This window comes from Cimex lectularius, unplaced genomic scaffold, assembly GCF_000648675.2.
Source record: "Cimex lectularius strain Harlan isolate CLEC.00 unplaced genomic scaffold, Clec_2.1 scaffold10, whole genome shotgun sequence".
Taxonomy (NCBI): domain Eukaryota; kingdom Metazoa; phylum Arthropoda; class Insecta; order Hemiptera; family Cimicidae; genus Cimex; species Cimex lectularius.
This window is the reverse complement of record NW_019392665.1, coordinates 137,531-153,607: the sequence shown is the minus strand read 5'-3', so window position 1 is coordinate 153,607 and position 16,077 is coordinate 137,531. Positions and strand designations below refer to the sequence as shown.

At 39.4% G+C, this 16,077-nt stretch overlaps 2 protein-coding genes across 9 annotated transcripts in view; one reads left to right on the top strand and one right to left on the bottom strand.

Moving 5' to 3' along the window:
* Positions 1–933: 933 nt before the first annotated feature.
* LOC106667251 (mitochondrial fission process protein 1-like) lies at positions 934–1,635 on the top strand. Its single transcript, XM_014395097.2, has one exon. It carries the CDS (start codon positions 1,095–1,097, stop codon positions 1,617–1,619), a length of 525 nt encoding a protein of 174 aa, XP_014250583.1. The 5' UTR covers positions 934–1,094; the 3' UTR covers positions 1,620–1,635.
* A 1,562-nt stretch (positions 1,636–3,197) lies between these two features.
* LOC106667332 (basement membrane-specific heparan sulfate proteoglycan core protein) overlaps positions 3,198–16,077 on the bottom strand; it is a 130,115-nt gene continuing 117,235 nt past the window's right edge. For 7 of the 8 annotated variants that reach the window (XM_024225098.1, XM_024225103.1, XM_024225102.1 and 4 more), the window contains 17 exons: positions 15,807–16,028; positions 15,620–15,749; positions 15,429–15,564; positions 14,657–14,842; positions 14,436–14,602; positions 14,284–14,380; positions 13,948–14,229; positions 12,768–12,878; positions 10,043–10,217; positions 9,883–9,983; positions 9,552–9,691; positions 7,461–7,683; positions 6,117–7,407; positions 5,718–6,058; positions 5,455–5,664; positions 5,242–5,389; positions 3,198–3,677 (listed from right to left, as the gene is read on the bottom strand). In XM_024225098.1, coding sequence (XP_024080866.1) covers positions 3,641–3,677; positions 5,242–5,389; positions 5,455–5,664; positions 5,718–6,058; positions 6,117–7,407; positions 7,461–7,683; positions 9,552–9,691; positions 9,883–9,983; positions 10,043–10,217; positions 12,768–12,878; positions 13,948–14,229; positions 14,284–14,380; positions 14,436–14,602; positions 14,657–14,842; positions 15,429–15,564; positions 15,620–15,749; positions 15,807–16,028 — 3,997 coding nt within the window. In that variant the 3' untranslated portion in view covers positions 3,198–3,640. The remainder of the gene's footprint in view (positions 3,678–5,241; positions 5,390–5,454; positions 5,665–5,717; positions 6,059–6,116; positions 7,408–7,460; positions 7,684–9,551; positions 9,692–9,882; positions 9,984–10,042; positions 10,218–12,767; positions 12,879–13,947; positions 14,230–14,283; positions 14,381–14,435; positions 14,603–14,656; positions 14,843–15,428; positions 15,565–15,619; positions 15,750–15,806; positions 16,029–16,077) is intronic. The other variant, XM_024225100.1, reaches the window with a different exon arrangement.

The window sequence follows — 16,077 nt, the reverse complement described above, 5'->3', positions numbered from 1 at the left end:
GGATGGTCAAGGTAGGATTGAGGTAGTTTAAATTGGGTTGGGGTGGTTAGATCTAGTTCACAGTTTGGAATTTTTCCTCCAAATTTGAAGCACAGTTTGGGGGACAGGGAAAGAATAGGGGAGGTATGGTTGATATTGTTTGGTTTGTTAGGGATGGTTAAGGTTGGAGGTGGGTGGTTAAGTTTGAGCTGGAGGTGGTTTGATATGGTTAAGCTTTGTGTAGGGTGGTTAAAAATGATTGGGCTGGGGTGTTCAATTAGGATTAGGGTGGTTTTGAAATGATGCGGTTAAAATTGAGTTGGGGTGGTTTGGTATGGTTAAGGTAAGGTCAGGGTAGTTTGGTTAAAATTGGGGTTGATTGAGGTGGTAAAAGTAGTATTGGTGGGGTGGCTTGAAATGGTTGGGTTGGTATGGTGTAGTTAAAGTTGGGTTGGGATGGTTTGACATAGTTAAGGTAGGGTCAAGGTAGTGGGGTTAAAATAGGGTTGGGGTTGATTGAGATGGTCAAGTTTGGATTGGGTTTGGGTGGTTATGGTGATTGTTAGGGATGGTTGAGGTAGGGTCGGGGTAGTGTGGTTAAAGTTGGGTTGGGGTTGATTGAAGTGGCCAAGGTTGGATTAGGTTTGGGTGTTTTGATATGGTTTGGTTGTGGTGGTGTGTTTTGGTGTGGTTAATACCACACAACAACGAAGGTTAGTCACCTTTATTTTTGAATTTATTCTATCATAGTTGACTTAAAATTTTTTTTTAGAATCTTGTACCCAAATGTTCTTTCATTTATGTAAGAAAAATAATTTGTCTAAATTTGATGAAAAACTGACTTTTGGTAAGAGTTTGGGACAATATTAGTCTTAATATATTGTTAAGATTGATTCTAAAAAAGTTGGGCTTTGTTTATTTATTTTATTGAGTATTTTGAAATTTTCCATTTTTAATCAAGCTGGAAAACATGTGATGGAATACTTTAGAAAAAAATCAATGTTGTAAATAAAAAGTGTTGTATTAAATCAAACCGTCGGAGGGCTAGAAGAGGCACAAAGCTCCCCATGCTCCTCGATTTGATGACAGCGTAAAAGAAAAAGTGAAAAGAAGACATGCTACTCGAGGCGGAATGCATGGGGGGTGAGCCGAGCAAGAAGAGAAGGAAGAAAGAAAAGAAGAAAGACGGCGACTTGTACCGTGACTCCAACCTTCGGTATGCCGGCTACTCGAACGAGATAGGCGAGGCCCTCCGGCCATTCATAGGGCGCAACCTCGTGACGGCTAGCTACGCTCTAGCCTCCGCTTATGTAATCGCTGATGTTGGTTCGAAATCAGCCGACGCTTGGAAGAACACCAAGGGCAAGAAGCCCGATGTGAGAAGAAAAGAAACATTTAAAAAAGGATCGGACGCTCTCGTTTGGCAGTCCCTCGCCTCGGTCATTGTACCCGGCTTCGTCCTGAACAGGCTTGCTGCCATATCGAGGTTTATTATATGTAAAACACCAGCGTATCAGTTCAGGACGTTGTTGACTGCAGCTACCAGCCTAGCCGTCATACCTTTCATCGTTGAACCGATCGACAGATTCGTTGATGGCTTCATGAAAGATTTCGTACGACCTATTTACAACAAAAAATAAATAATTGTATAAACAATTTAGTTTTTTTTTACCTAACTGACAGATAATTTCAGGTCGTCTCTCTATCAGTTGTAAGAGTACTTCAAGGGGGTAAGAAGGGTTGTCATTCCATGAGGTGCTGACCCTAGAGGAGTTCACCACCCCTGTTATGCGGCTGGGTCGCTAGTATTCCCATTGAGTCAGATGCCAAAATAATTTCACACTAATAAATACACTCAAATATAACTTAAAACAGATCTATATACAATTAAAAAAAATAAAAATAAAAACTTTTAAAAAGCGCGATAGGGACCCAGAAACTCGCTACAGTGCCAGAGAAGCATTCTTAAATCCCACATCTCTCTATAAGGAGCCAAGATATAACAAGCATCTATTGACTGGTACACATCTGGATCCATAGTGTTCATTCAACACAGTCTTGCTAGGGTTGAACAGTTCACTAATCCGGATGTGAAGATTCCTGCTAGGATTTAGCGAATCAGTATTGTTCATTCATGGCAGCAATGGTAGGACTCAGTATTGTTCATTCATGGCAAGAACGGTAGGATTCAGCAGGGTTCATTCATGGCAACAACGGTAGGATTCAGCAGGGTTCATTCATGGTGGCAATGGTAGGATTCAGCAGTTCACTAATCACAGTTGATCCAGATCTGAAGTACTCATTCAAGACAGTCCTGTTAGGATTGAATGGTTCACTACTGATCCAGATCTGAAGTGTTCATTCAATACATCGGTTTACTACTGATCCGGATCTGAAGTGTTCATTCAAGACAGTCCGGCTAGGATTGAACGGTTCACTACTGATCCAGATCTGAAGTGTTCATTCAATACAGTCCTGCTAGGATTGAACGGCTTACTACTGATCCAGATGTGTTCATTCAAGACAATTCTGCTAGGATTGAACGGTTCACTACTGATCTCGATCTGAAGTGTTCAATCAAGCCAGTCTAGCTAGGATGAAGCGGTTCACTAATGATCTGGAACAGTACTATTCAATCATGACAATACTGCTAGAGTTTAGCTTTTAACTACTGATCCAATTTGCATTGTTCTTTTCTGTTTGGATTTAGCTGTTCTGTTCTGAATCTGTATTGTTCATTCACAACAGTCCTACTGGAATTCAGCAGTTTATTACTGATCCGGATCAGTACTGTTCATTTCCTTCTATACATTCATGGCCTGAGACCCACCTGATGAAAAAATGGAAAATTATCAAAAATCTTCCTCTTCTTGGTTGTCGACATCTGCAAATTTCAAAGGTTTATCCAGAAAGAGTCGGACGGGGGAGGGGCACATCGTGTTTTGTAATAAATCTCATAAATAAACAATATCGTCAAAATTAATAAACCAACTTTATTTCTTATTTATTGTCACATTCCTTATCCTTACTTGTTAGACAATATAAACAATTTACAATAATATATTTTTTCGTTTTATTAATATAACAGTATCTCGTATATTTATATATATATATATATATATATATATAGTTTTCTTCTTCTGGTAAATACAAATCCTACTTGATTTTTTGTAAATCGTTTTTGCGTGATCCCAATTTTTCTTACAATTTTAATTTTTAATCGAAGAAAATCTTTTCAATTCTATTGTCGGGTGGTGGAAAGGAGGAGGAAAGAGAGAGAAAAAAGTAAAATTATTTACAAATTACAAAGTAGTTTTGGTTAATAATTTTTTTTGGCATTTTATCTATGCGAAAAAAGGAAAAAAAAGAAGATAAAAGGCAAAATAAGAATAGAAGTTAAACATTATGGCACAAATTTATATATATTATATATAATAATTAAAATAATAATAAACAGGCAGTAGCTTCAGCTTCTCTTTGCGCTAAAAAAATACAACTCACAAGCGTAAAAATTGGAGGAAAAAAATAAAATGAACACATTTTACTTTATAAAATTTCACAAAAATCAATTAATGATAATAAATTAAAAATAATCTAAAAAGCTTTTTTTTCCAAACCAGTCAGATGACATTTATGGCACGTAACGTTGGCTGCAACATAACTAATTGATAGAGTTGTAGTAAACGCTGAGTAAATCGCTAAAAAAATGAATAAAAATAAAAATAAATAAAACAAAATTAATAAATAAAAATTAATAAAAATTAATCGGGATGGTGGGTTCAGCAAGCGAATTTCGGTTTAGGAACATTAGTTTCTCTGCCTTAATTATTTAAGGAAGACTGAAAAGTCAAGTTAGTATGATTTTTTTCAAGTAGAATTTTTTTCATATATATATATTTATTAAATTTAAACAGTTTATCTAGTTCTTAAAAAAATTTAATATATACAAACAGCCTTGTCAAAAGAAAGAAAAAATTTAAACCTTGGGGAGGACACTGAATTTGGACCTGTTTTTTTCTTTTTTCCTAAGTCCAAAATTATTTCGCACAAATTTTTTTTTACTTTTAAAATTTGTGTGGATATTCAGACGATAAAATTTAAATTTATAGAGAAAAACAAAACAACAATAAGTCTAGACTTTCACCTCTCTTGATATGTACAGCTTGTATTCAGGACGTTATTCGTTTTTTAATTAATTTTTTTTTAATTTTTTAAAAATTTCATGTTAAATATTTACTAATATAAATGATTTGCGTAGTGTATTGGTCGCTGTGGATCATCCTGGCCTTACTCGTTGTTTTGGCCTGTCAGGCGCGTTCGGCGTTTCACAGCCTTTGGCTGTAGGTTTGAACGATATCATCTAGGGTGAGAAGGGATAGTTTGAAATGGGTGGGGTGGTTAAGGTGAGTTGGGGAAGTAAATTGTTACGGGTGGGTTTGTTACACATAAGCCTGAGTTGGGTAGGGGTGGTTTGTTTTGGGTGTGCAGGGTTAAGGTTGGGCTTGGGTGATTTGATATGATTAACAGTGGGATTGGGTGGTTCGATATGGTTGTTGGTTAAGAGTGGGTTGAGTTGGTAGGGTTGGTTTGTGGTAGTTGGGTTGTAGCGATTAGAGATAGATCAAGTTAGGTTGTAGTAGTTAATGATGGGGTTTGGCTGGGATGGTTGAAGATGCTTGGGGTGGTTAGTAAAGGTTAGGCAGAGATGGTTTGATATGATCTGCGGTGATTAACATTGGTTAGGATCAGTTATATATGGCTAAACACTGGACATTATAATATGGTCATGGTTAGTGATGGTCGCTTGAGACCATGACCACCATCACCTCGGTGAAATGTGGTTTAAGATTGTTATACACCGGATCTTCTGGGTGGATTGAGATGGTGAAACTCCAAAATGCGTTCGACAGGTAGAAACCATGAAGCCCGATGTGCCGGTATGGCCTAGAACGACCTACAAATCCGTTGACCCGCAAACTTTGAGATAATAAAATTATTTCGTTTAATTAAAACAAAAGATCAAATTAATGGTTTAAAAGGAAAAACGATTAAAAGAAAATCGTCAGGAGAAATTGGGTGAGGAGAATGAGCAGGAACGAGTATGCCGACAGTGTTGAACTGCCGGGAGGTGGCATAGGCGGCGTCGGCGCCTCTGGCTTTTTCGTGAAGACCAGTGATGACGGCACCCAGTCATAGCTTGAAATTGTTAGTAAGGGGATTTATTATTAGTGTTAGTCGGGGGATTTAAAATTGTTTTTCTACCTGGAGCATGGTTTGACGTTCCTCGCGTCTACCTGTGCCACTTGGAAGTTCACCGGTGGTTTCCTGTTGAGCTTGAAAGCCGCGATGCACCCTTGAAACCCAACCTCGAATTTCCCTCCCGTCTTGAACTCGATATCAGGCATGCCTCCTATTATAAATATAAAATTCATGATTTAGGGTTAAAAAAAATGTTAAATGTTTTTTAAGGCTTACCGATGAAGACGTTGCCTAAGAAGTCATTGTCGCGTTCTGTTGTAGTTGATGCTGTGGCCTCTGTCTCACCGTCTACGCTCAGCTGTAGTTCACCCGGTACGTAGAGGACAGAGACGTTGTGCGGCCGGTCGTCGTCCACCCTGTGCAGAGAGATCAGTTTCATCTGATCCGTCTGCTCGTGAGCCATAACCTCCACATGACCTCTCTCAACTGAAAACCGTTATATTTCAATCAAGAAATCTAGGTTTAATTTGAGTACTGACCAGCTATGGATAGGTATTCCAGTTCTCTTGTGTGCTGGTCACGGCCTTGCCAGAAGATCAGACCGCGCGGCGAAGATGTCTGCATCATGAAAGACACTGCTTTCTCCTCGTACGTACTGGGTAAGTAAGACTCGGGCAGTTCGATGTAGGAGTTTTTATCGAACTCGGCACTTGTTTCGATGTGTATGACCTCGTTGCAGTACTTGCCCTTGTAGCCAAAGTGGCAGTGGCACTTGAACCCGGGCGAGTTTGGATCTCCGTCGTTGTGTGTCTTGCACTCTCCGTGCGGCTTACACAGGTGATCCATCTTACAAGGCGTTTCCATTTCACAGTAATCACCCCTGGAAAAAAATTAATGTCAGAAGTTTGTTGAAAAAAATAAAAGTTTTTTTTAATTACTGGAAGTATTCGTTGCAAACGCAGAACTGCCTGTTGTTCTGGGTATTGCAGATACCACCGTTTCTGCACGGTTTGATTGGGCAGAGCTGTTCACCGATGACCTGCTTGAGGTGCCTGCCTGGAGTCTCTCCCTGGCACTGGTGCACGTTGGATCCGACAAAAGATTTTAGGTTGAGATGTCTCTCGTTGAGCTTGATGAGCCGGATGCATCCATCGAATCCGTCGTAGACACCGACATGCCTGTCTGGTTTCATTTTCAACGAGTCATACCCTCCTACGTATAGAGTCTTGAGTGTCATCGGATCGAAGTTGTTCAAGTCGAGGTTGACGTTGTCATCCGTCGTAGTCAGAGACAAAAAGTTGTCTTTCTTCTGAACAGACACCCTTGTCCATACGCCCGGTCTGACCCTCGTCCTGCTCACCAGCTCCAAAGGACTATGCTTGTTCACAAAGATGAAATGTAAGTAACCGTCTTTCATAACAATCACTGCGTATTCTTTAGAAGGTTCGTGTCCGACGGCGTACATAAGTATGGCATCATTAAGGGTTTCTGGTTTAATTTCCATATCAAATGAGAACTTCCCACCAGAGACGGGTACGGCGTAAGCAAGGTGGGAGTGTGTTTTGAAATGAGGCACTGTGACAGTGACCTTGTGCTCACAGTGTTCTCCGTAGGATCCGAGCCTGCAGTGGCACCTGAAACTCCAGTCGAGGTTCTCGCAGACACCATCGCCGCAGAGCCCTTCGTAGCAAGTAGTGCCGACCCTTTCGCAGTTGGCGCCTGTGTAACCTCTGGGGCACATGCACTTGTAACCACGGTAGTTTGGCTCTTCCTGGCAGGCGCCGTTATTCTGACAGAGGTCTTCGCTGCATGTCTCGCACTCCTTGACATTGTGCCATTCCAACGAGTCCTTTTCCGCGATGCTCTCGACGACATCGCCCATCCTGAACTGGCTTATGCACCCTTTGAAACCCTCTGTGAACCCGGTGTTCGGTTTCAAGCTGTCAAATGAAGGTACGGATCCGAGGTACACCGGCGCCGTGAGGTCCAGACCTTGGAACCGCCCCTGACTCGTGCCGACCACTGGGCCTCGTCCGTTCACCCACAATTTGCCTTCTTTCTTTTCCCGTTTTATCGTGATGTTGGACCATTCGTGCAGCGGCAGGATGGTGTTGGACTGTAGAATCGCTTCACCTGACCCGACATCGAACCTACACTCGACCCGTCCATCTTTAAGTCCCACAGAAAAGAAGTCCCTTGCTTTTAAGTCCGAAGTGTATAAGAACATACCTACAGAAAAAAAATATTAAACAACATCCAAAAAAACAAAACAAAACACCCACCATCAGGATGTTCAGGCTTGACCATAAAGAATAGATCCGTCTTTAAGTAAGCAAAGCTCGAGAAGCTCCTCAGTTGGATGTATGATGATTTGTCAAACCTGGGGATCGTCCCTTTCACTATGAGGAAGGTTGGGAAGTCAATTTTGATGGCGTTGTTTGAAGCTATGCACACGTATTCACCGGCGTCTTCGTGTGTCACCTTTTCTAATCTCAATGTGTGGTTCTTTGAAAAGAAAAACGAGTATCATCAGCAAAGTCGATCCCCAACATAATATCAGAGTTTGTACATCAGAATTTGTAGTAGCGATAAGAGAGATAATTAGAGACCATATATCTATTTTTCCTGTATGGCTGGTTAGAGATGGTAAAAGTTCATAAAGGGTAGTTATACATCACACTGGATACAATGATAGCTTTGGAGACGGTCAGATACCATGTTAATGTGTAATAAGGGATCGTTATTGACCAGATATCATGATAGTTTTTATGGTACAAATATAGTTTTAGAGATGGTTACAGACCAGATATTAATATAGTTTTTGGGATAGAGATTATTAGAGACCAGATAACATGCCAGTTTTAGAGATGGTTACAAACCAGATATCATGATGGTGTTTTATAGAGATGTTTACTGACCAGATATCATGATAGTTTTTGGGATAGAGATGGTTCATAGACCAGATGTCATGATTGTTTTTTTATAGAGATGGTTACAGAGATACAGACCAGATATCACGATAATTTTTTGAATAGAGATGGTCATACACCAATGTGTAAGCATCAGATTCCATGGTAATTAAAGATAGTGATCGTTTTAGAGATGGTTACGGACCAGATATCATGATTTTTTTTTTGAAAGAGATGATTACACATCAGATACACTGATAATTTTGGAAAGAGATAGTTTTAGGGATGGTTACACACGGAACGATGATAATTTTGGATAGAGATAGTTTTAGGGAGGGTTACAAACTAGATATCACAATACGTTTTTGGATAGAGGTAGTTACAAAACGGATATCAATAATTTTGGATAGATATAGTTTTAGAGATGCCACGCCAGATATTGTGACAGTGTAGTGGCCACCTGTAGTTACCAAAAGTACCTGCTAGGTGCCACTACTGGTTATGGAATTGTCTCGCCCTCCACTCTGCAGCCAATCAGAGTAGTGCCCTTTCGTATTAAGCAGCTGACTTCTGATGCGTCTCCCTGACAAGGTCTCACTTCTCACCTCGAAACTCGTCTATCTGACAAGCTCTCCCCAGTCACTAATGGAGCACTGACATCAACAATGACAACAGCAAGGATACTCGCAGTATTAGTCTGGATCTCGCATTCTCAACGCAGCCGACTTGGTTTTACTGGCCAACTGCTGCACTAAAGTCCGTTCAACCACTGCAGAGTCAACCGACTCAATGCCCTGGTCCTCAGCCAACAGTTGTCCAGTCACAGACCACTACTAATGGCACACACCCAGTCTCGACCAAGATTTATCGTTTCAACCTTACAGAACAACACCAGCCCTTCTCAGGGCCACCAAAAACTCTCAGTCACTAAAGATAGTATTACAGAGAGATAGCTTTAGACCATACACATTTCATTCACCAATTTTTTCAATTCATACACCAATTTTGGATAGAGATGGTTACAAATCGTGATAGTTTGTATGGTGATTGTGGTATATCAGGCAAACTGCATGATATTTTTCGATAGGTTTGGTCAGAGGTGGTTAGATGCTGGTATCACGATAGGTTGTCATTGGGCTGGTAGGGACGGTTAAATCACACACATCATAATAGTTTGCTATTAAGTTGGTCAAAGATAGTTATGAGTTGGCTAGAGTTGGTTTTCTTTCAGTTTATTCTTTTTTTTTTCACCAAAGGACTGGACTGAATCGGTTACATGACATTTATCACAATAGTTTGTTGTTGAGTTGGCCAAACAGCCAGATAAAGATTGTTACATAGCACATTTCACCAAAATTTGCTATTGGGTTAAGTTAAGGTGGTTAAAGGTCTGTGAAGTTTTTCAAAGGGTTGTATAGAGACAGTTAATATAAAATATGAATAAATAATACAATCTCGACTAACTTTGGCGTTAGGCATCGGTTTTCCTTGTCCTTTGATCCAAGTGTAGGTGGTCGGCGGTTCGAGGCCCTGGTCGCACTCCAGCTCCACCGTCTCACCAACAGCTGCTCTCTTTACTTTGGCGGCTTTTTGCATTTCATTGTCTTTAGAGAGAGAGAGAAAGAAAAAGGAAAAAATTAATAATGAGTAAATTCAAATATGTTTTAAATGGGGGGGGGGGTCAAGGGACTTTAGGGTTAGCTTACCATGAATAATTCCATTGGAAAATTTGCAAAAATAAGTTTTATTATTATTATTTTTTTTTTAAAGTAATTTTTGTGGGTTCTTTATTCACCTTGTACGACTAGAGTGTAGACATCTTCAATATCGTAGCCAGCTTGCGTCTTGGCATGGCACCTGTACCTTCCGGCGTGCATAGGATGAACTTTGCTTATCCTTAAATTTAAAAAAAGTTAAAAATATGTTTGTTTTGTTCTTTTATTCATTTTCGGTACCTTAGAGTCCGTCCTAGTATGGTCATCGACTCCCTCGCCTCTTCGCTTCCGTCGAGTATCTCCCACTGAGGCTGGTCCTTGATACGCCCGGTCGTTTTGCATATGAGGTCGATCTCTCCTCCGACCCTCACGACATCGATGCTCGGCTCGATCCTCAGCATCGGTGCAACGGCGCCTGGAGGTTAATCGATTGATCAATTAAAACGAACCCGGAACAAATTTTATTCTGGTTAAATCGAAAATCATGCTCTAGTCTGACCTGAAGAACTTAACTTACACCCTTGTCAGGTTAAGAAAATTAAAAAAATTATTTTCTTTTTGCTCTCAAAACAAATTAATTAATTTGTACAAAAATGAAAATTAGTTTTTAGTAAGTATGAAAAATTAAAATAAATTACAACAAAGTGCACAGGTGTTACCTTTTGTATCTTACACATTAGAGTTGTTTTCTCTCAACGATGGGTAACTTTTTATTTATTTATTTCACTTGAACTCTTTTTAAAATTAAAAAAAATGAACAAAAATTTAAAAAAATATATATAAAACAAAATCAATAGAAATAACAATACAATAAAACGAGACTAGCACATCCTGATTTAGACAATTCAAAAAAATATTTTTAAAAAAGTGACAACAAAAACACAAAAGCAGAATTAAAGTATCAGAATGTTTTTTTTTGTAAATTTAATTTAAAAACTAAAAAAAAAAAAATAAAAAAAAAAAAATAAAATATTAAGGTAACATTGTATTAGGTGAGTTTGAGTCACTGACTGATTAAGAGAATAGAAGTGCTTGAAAGAATGAATGATTTTGATTCACTGAGAGATAAAGTGAGTCAAAGTGCTTTAGAGAGTGAATGGGTTTGTTCCACTGGCATATAAAGTGAGTAAAACTGAGTGAGTTTGAGTCATTGACATATTGAGCGAGTTTGAGTAAGTGATAGATTAAGTGAGTTAGAGTTTCCATGGACTGAACGGGTTTGAGTAACTGATTGATTAAGCGTGATTGAGAAAGTGACAGATTAAGTGAGTAAGAGTTTTTAGTGAACAGGTTTGAGCCACTGATTTTGATTAAGCGAGTAATTTGAGTCTGGTTATGTGAATTCTTTAGAGAGTGAATGGGTTTGAGGCCCTGACTGATTAAGTGAGTTATGTGTGTAAGTTTTAATGAAATTAAATTAGTCAGAGATCTTTAGGGAATGAGTGACTTTGAGTCACTGGCATGTTGAGCGAGTGACAGATTAAGTGAGTAAAAGTTTTCCAGAGATTGGACTTGTGTGAGACACTGGCATATTGAGTGAGTTTGAGTAGGTGAGTAAGAGTTTTTAGAGATTGAACTGTTATGAGTCTCTGATTGATTAAGCGAGTAATTGGAGTCAGAGTGAGTGACTTTCGATGATATTAAGTGAATCAGAGTTATTTAGAGAGCAAGAGAGTTTGAGTCACTGACACACTGAGCAAGTTTGAGTAAGTGACAGATTAAGTGAGTAAGAATTTCTAGAGATTGAATGTGTTTGAGTCACTGACTGATTAGTGGGAGTGAGTTTGAGTCAGATTAAGTGAATAAGAGTTTCTCAAGATTGAATGGGTTTGAGCCACTGATAGATTAAGCGAATAATTTGAGGCAGAGTTCTTTAGAGAGTGAATGGGTTTGAGTCATTGGCTGATTAGTTGGAGTGAGTTTGAGTCAGATTAAGTGAGTAAGAGTTTGTAAAGATTGAATGGGTTTGAGCCACTGATTGATTAAGCGAGTAATTTGAGTCAGATTAAGTGAATAAGAGTTCTTTAAAAAGTGAATGCATTTGAGTCACTGACTGATTAGTGAGGGAGTTTTACTCAGATTAAGTGAGTAAGAGTTCTTTAGAGAGCGAATGAGTATTAGTCACTGACATATTGAGCAAATTTGAGAATGTGACATATTAAGTGAGTCAGAGTGCTTTAGAGAGTAAATGAGTTTGAGTCACTGAGTGATTAAGCGAGCGAGTTTTAATGAGGTTAAGTGGGTCAGAGTGCTGTTGAGAGTGAATGGATTTGAGTCACTGACCGATTGAGTAAGTAAAAATTGTTAGTGAGTGAACGGATTCGAGTCAGCGATTGATTAAGCGAGTAAGAGTGAGTGCGTTAGAGCCATAGGTGAGTAAGAGCTCTTTATAGAGTGCATGGACTTGTATCACTGGCGCGTTGAGCCAATAATAGAAAGCAAGTTTGAGTCACTGAGGGATTCAGTGAGTAAGAGAGATTGAGAGCACTGACCGATCCAGTGAGTATGAGTTGTTAGCGAGTGAACGGATGAGTTTCCAGTTGATTAAGCGAGTAAGACTGCGTGAGTTTGAGTCAGATAAAGTGAGTAAGAGTTTTTTAGAGAATGAATGGATCTGAATCACTGACTGATTAAACAAGTCAGAGTGAGTGGGTCCGAATCACTCACTAATATTTGAATCATTCCGTAGGGGGAAACGGATGCCCTGTCCAAGAAAACGAATTGTTCGTATCTTTAAAAAAAAACATCCTGACTTAATACTTTTTGATTTAATGATGAAATGAAAAAAAAAATGATTTTGATTGTGATAAAAAATCATGATAGCACGAGGGCAAACAAGACAATGCCATCGTTCTCGTTTTATTAAAAAAAAAAAAATAAAAAAATATATTTGTTGAAAAATCAAAAAGAAAATTTTTTTGAGTTAAAAAAAGAAAATAACAAAAAAAAATTAGTCAAATCTAACCATGGGCTCTCCTGTAGCGAGAGAAATCCTTGTAGTCACTGGGTGGACAGGTATAGGTGGACGGGATGCAGGTCCCGTCTGGGCAAACTTTTTCCCAGTGATTGCACTTCTCTGCAATAGTTGCCGGTGAGATATTGTGCGTGAAAAAGGTTAATAATAATAAAAAATGAAGAGAAAAAAATTAAAACAATGAAGAATGAGGCGGTAAGATGAATTAAAAAGGGTTGAAAAAGGATGAAGCATGTCGGCGAAGGGAGACATTACACACACACACACACACAAAATAATAACATTGCAAGTTGTGTGAAAGAAGACTGAAATCAAAGCAGTGTTAACAAAAAAATAAAATAAAAAAATATTAAAAAATCATACAATAAAAAATGAAATAAAACAAAAAAAGAAAGAAAAATTTGACCAAACACCTCTGAATATATAATATAATTTTTTCTAAAATACTACCACCCTTTTATTATTAATTTTTACCCTTTCATAGAGATTTTTTATCATTTTAATGAAAGTAAAAGTAGGAAGATAAAATAAGTCCGAGACGGGGTTGATCATGGTCATGGAAAGAACTGCCATGATGATCAATAGGTGAGATTCGTTCAGTACGGACAGCCCACATTTCTCAAAAACTTCTTTTATTTAATATTCTTATATTCACAGTAAGAGATACAATGATGACCTGAGATCTAATAATCTAGAGCTGTGACATGTCATGGATGATCATGATGACCATCCGTCACTTTGGTCCAGTATGGATTGCCCGCTTTTCTCAAAGCCTTACATTATCAAATATTATATTCACGCTAAGTTCTAAGATCCAATGATGACCTGACTCAATGAATTACTTCAGGTTGTGATATGTCATGTATGATCATGATGACCATCAGTCAACTTTGGTCCAGTACGAACTGACCTGGCTCATTGTTAGGCATAAAAGGATCTTTTACATTTTCCATTTTTACATGTTTTGAGGTTTTATAACCATCAGTTTTGATTTTTGATTTGATGATTTTTATACAATAAGCAGTACTTCCTGACCATGCCAGTAAAGAATGCTCATTGATCAAAATGACAAAACTGTCTATGAAAGGATAATTTGGTGAATATTAAATGTTATCAAATGATTATTTAGCCAAGATGTCAATTTGATAGTTTGATCTTTCCTCCGACTTACTCCTGACGTGTATTGTGACTGTTTTCCAGCCAGTTTTGTAGTCGTTCGGCATCATTACGGAGCACAGGTAGTTGCCGGCATCCTCAAGGCGTATGTTGTCAATTCTGAGTGTGTTGCCTTTAGTGACTGCATTGTCAGGCATTTGCTCTTGTTCCCTTGTCCAGAAGATATGCTCGCCATGGCGATTGGCGGTGCACTGGACTGTGACTGAGCCACCCTCAGTGACGTATCTCACTGGGTCACCGACAACGCTTATGATTGGTATATGCCTTTCGTTCTCACCTGAAAAACAAGGGTGACAATTCAGGTTTGTACATTTTGCTAATTGACTCTAACCTTTAACGACAACTCTGGCTTTGCCCTCTGCTGAAAAATTGTCGGTTTCTGCAATACAGACGTATTCTCCGGCGTCTTCTTCTTGCATGTCTCTGAACTGCAAAAAGAAAAAGTTGACCCTTTCTAACTTTTAAACAGACCCGTGTACTTACCCAAATCGTGTGACCTGAGACGTGAGCGCGGTTTTCAGGTAGGTCACGGTTCACACCTTTCCACTCGATCCTCGCATCCGGCTCGTCCTCCATTTTACACTCGATATGGGCGTTGTCGCCGATGCTCACGACCTGTGTCTCCGGAGTTAGGCGTACACCTTTGAGATCTTTAGGGTGAAAGAATTAGTAATAAGTCTATCATCCTTGGCACCATGACTCACGTTTCACGACAATCTTTAATGTCATCTGCTGCAGTAGGAATCCTTTGCGGTTCTTCAGCTGGCATGTGTAATAGCCTTCGTTCTCCGGCTGGATCTGTGTTATGACCAGTTCACCATTCCTTTGTCTCACATTAGAAGGCAGAGGGAGACCATCGTTCCTGACCCATTCGATTGAATCCTCAAGTCCTTGATGGAAAAAACGTGATTAGACTTTCCGTTTCATGCTAAAAGGTGGTGGATTGATACGGTTAAGTATGGGTTGCTGAGTTTTACAATGATTAGGTTGAGGTGGTTTGACTAAGGCTGGGTAGGAGAGGCTTAAGGTAGTTCAGGTTGGGTTGGGGTTGTTGGATATGGTTAAGGCTGAGTAAGGGATGTTTGAAGTAATTTAGGTTGGGTTGGGGAGGTTTGAGAAGGTTTAGGTTGGGTAGAAGTGGTTTGAGTTGGTTTAAGATTGTCAAAGGTGGGTTAGGGCGATTCAAGGTAAGTTAATGTTAGGTAGAGGTGGTTTGAAATGGTTAAGGATGGGTTGGGGTTGTTTTAGATAAGTTAAGGTTGGGTAGAGGTGGTTTGAGATGGTTAAGGATGGGTTGGCGTGGTTTGAGATGGTTAAGGATGGGCTGGCGTGGTTTGAGATGGTTAAGGATGAGTTGGGATAGTTTTCATAAATTAAGATTGGGTAGAGGTGGTTTAAGAAGGTTTAGGTGGGGGGGGGATAGTTTGGTACAGTATAGGTAAAAAACCGATTAAACCATTAGAAAATGAGATTTACCTGCTTGGAAGTTGCAGGTGAAGTTGTTAGTCGTCCCTTCATAGAGAACATGTGTCTTGCCTCCCCTTGGCTCGTAATCTGGGTTCAGCGGGCTTTGATCTCCCCCAGGTCTAGGTGCACTGCCTTCGACATAAACCTTAAAAAAAGAATGTTAAAAATATAACAAGAATGGAGCGTAAAGCGATACATACTCGAACTGTCTTTCTGTCTTCTCCAAGTGAATTCCTAGCGACACACGTGTAATCATCTTCATCGTCTTTGGTCACAGAGATGACGCTGTAGGTCGCCTGTCCCAAATTCGGCCTTGCATTGTACGTTTGCCTGTAAAGTTTTTAATTTTTAAATTCTGTTTAGGGTTTATAAGGGCTTTGGGCTTACTCTGATCCTTTGGTGAGGAAGACGGAAGGCTCCGGGTATCCTTCAGCAGTACAGATGAGCTCAAACCTTTCACCGACGGACAGCCTGACAAAGCCGTCATGGTTCATCGTGACGACTGGTTTCCCCCTTAGAGACAGTACAACTGTACCTGTTGCCCTGCCAGCTTCGTTTTCCGCGATGCAGACGTACCTTCCAACATTGTGAGACGTCATGCCTTCAATTCTGTACAAAAGCAGTTTTAGTTTTTTAAGATTTTTTTTGTTGAGGTTTA

Excerpts from the sequence above, each read along its gene's own strand:
- LOC106667251 (XM_014395097.2), top strand. The coding sequence starts at position 1,095 with ATGCTACTCGAGGCGGAATGCATGGGGGGTGAGCCGAGCAAGAAGAGA.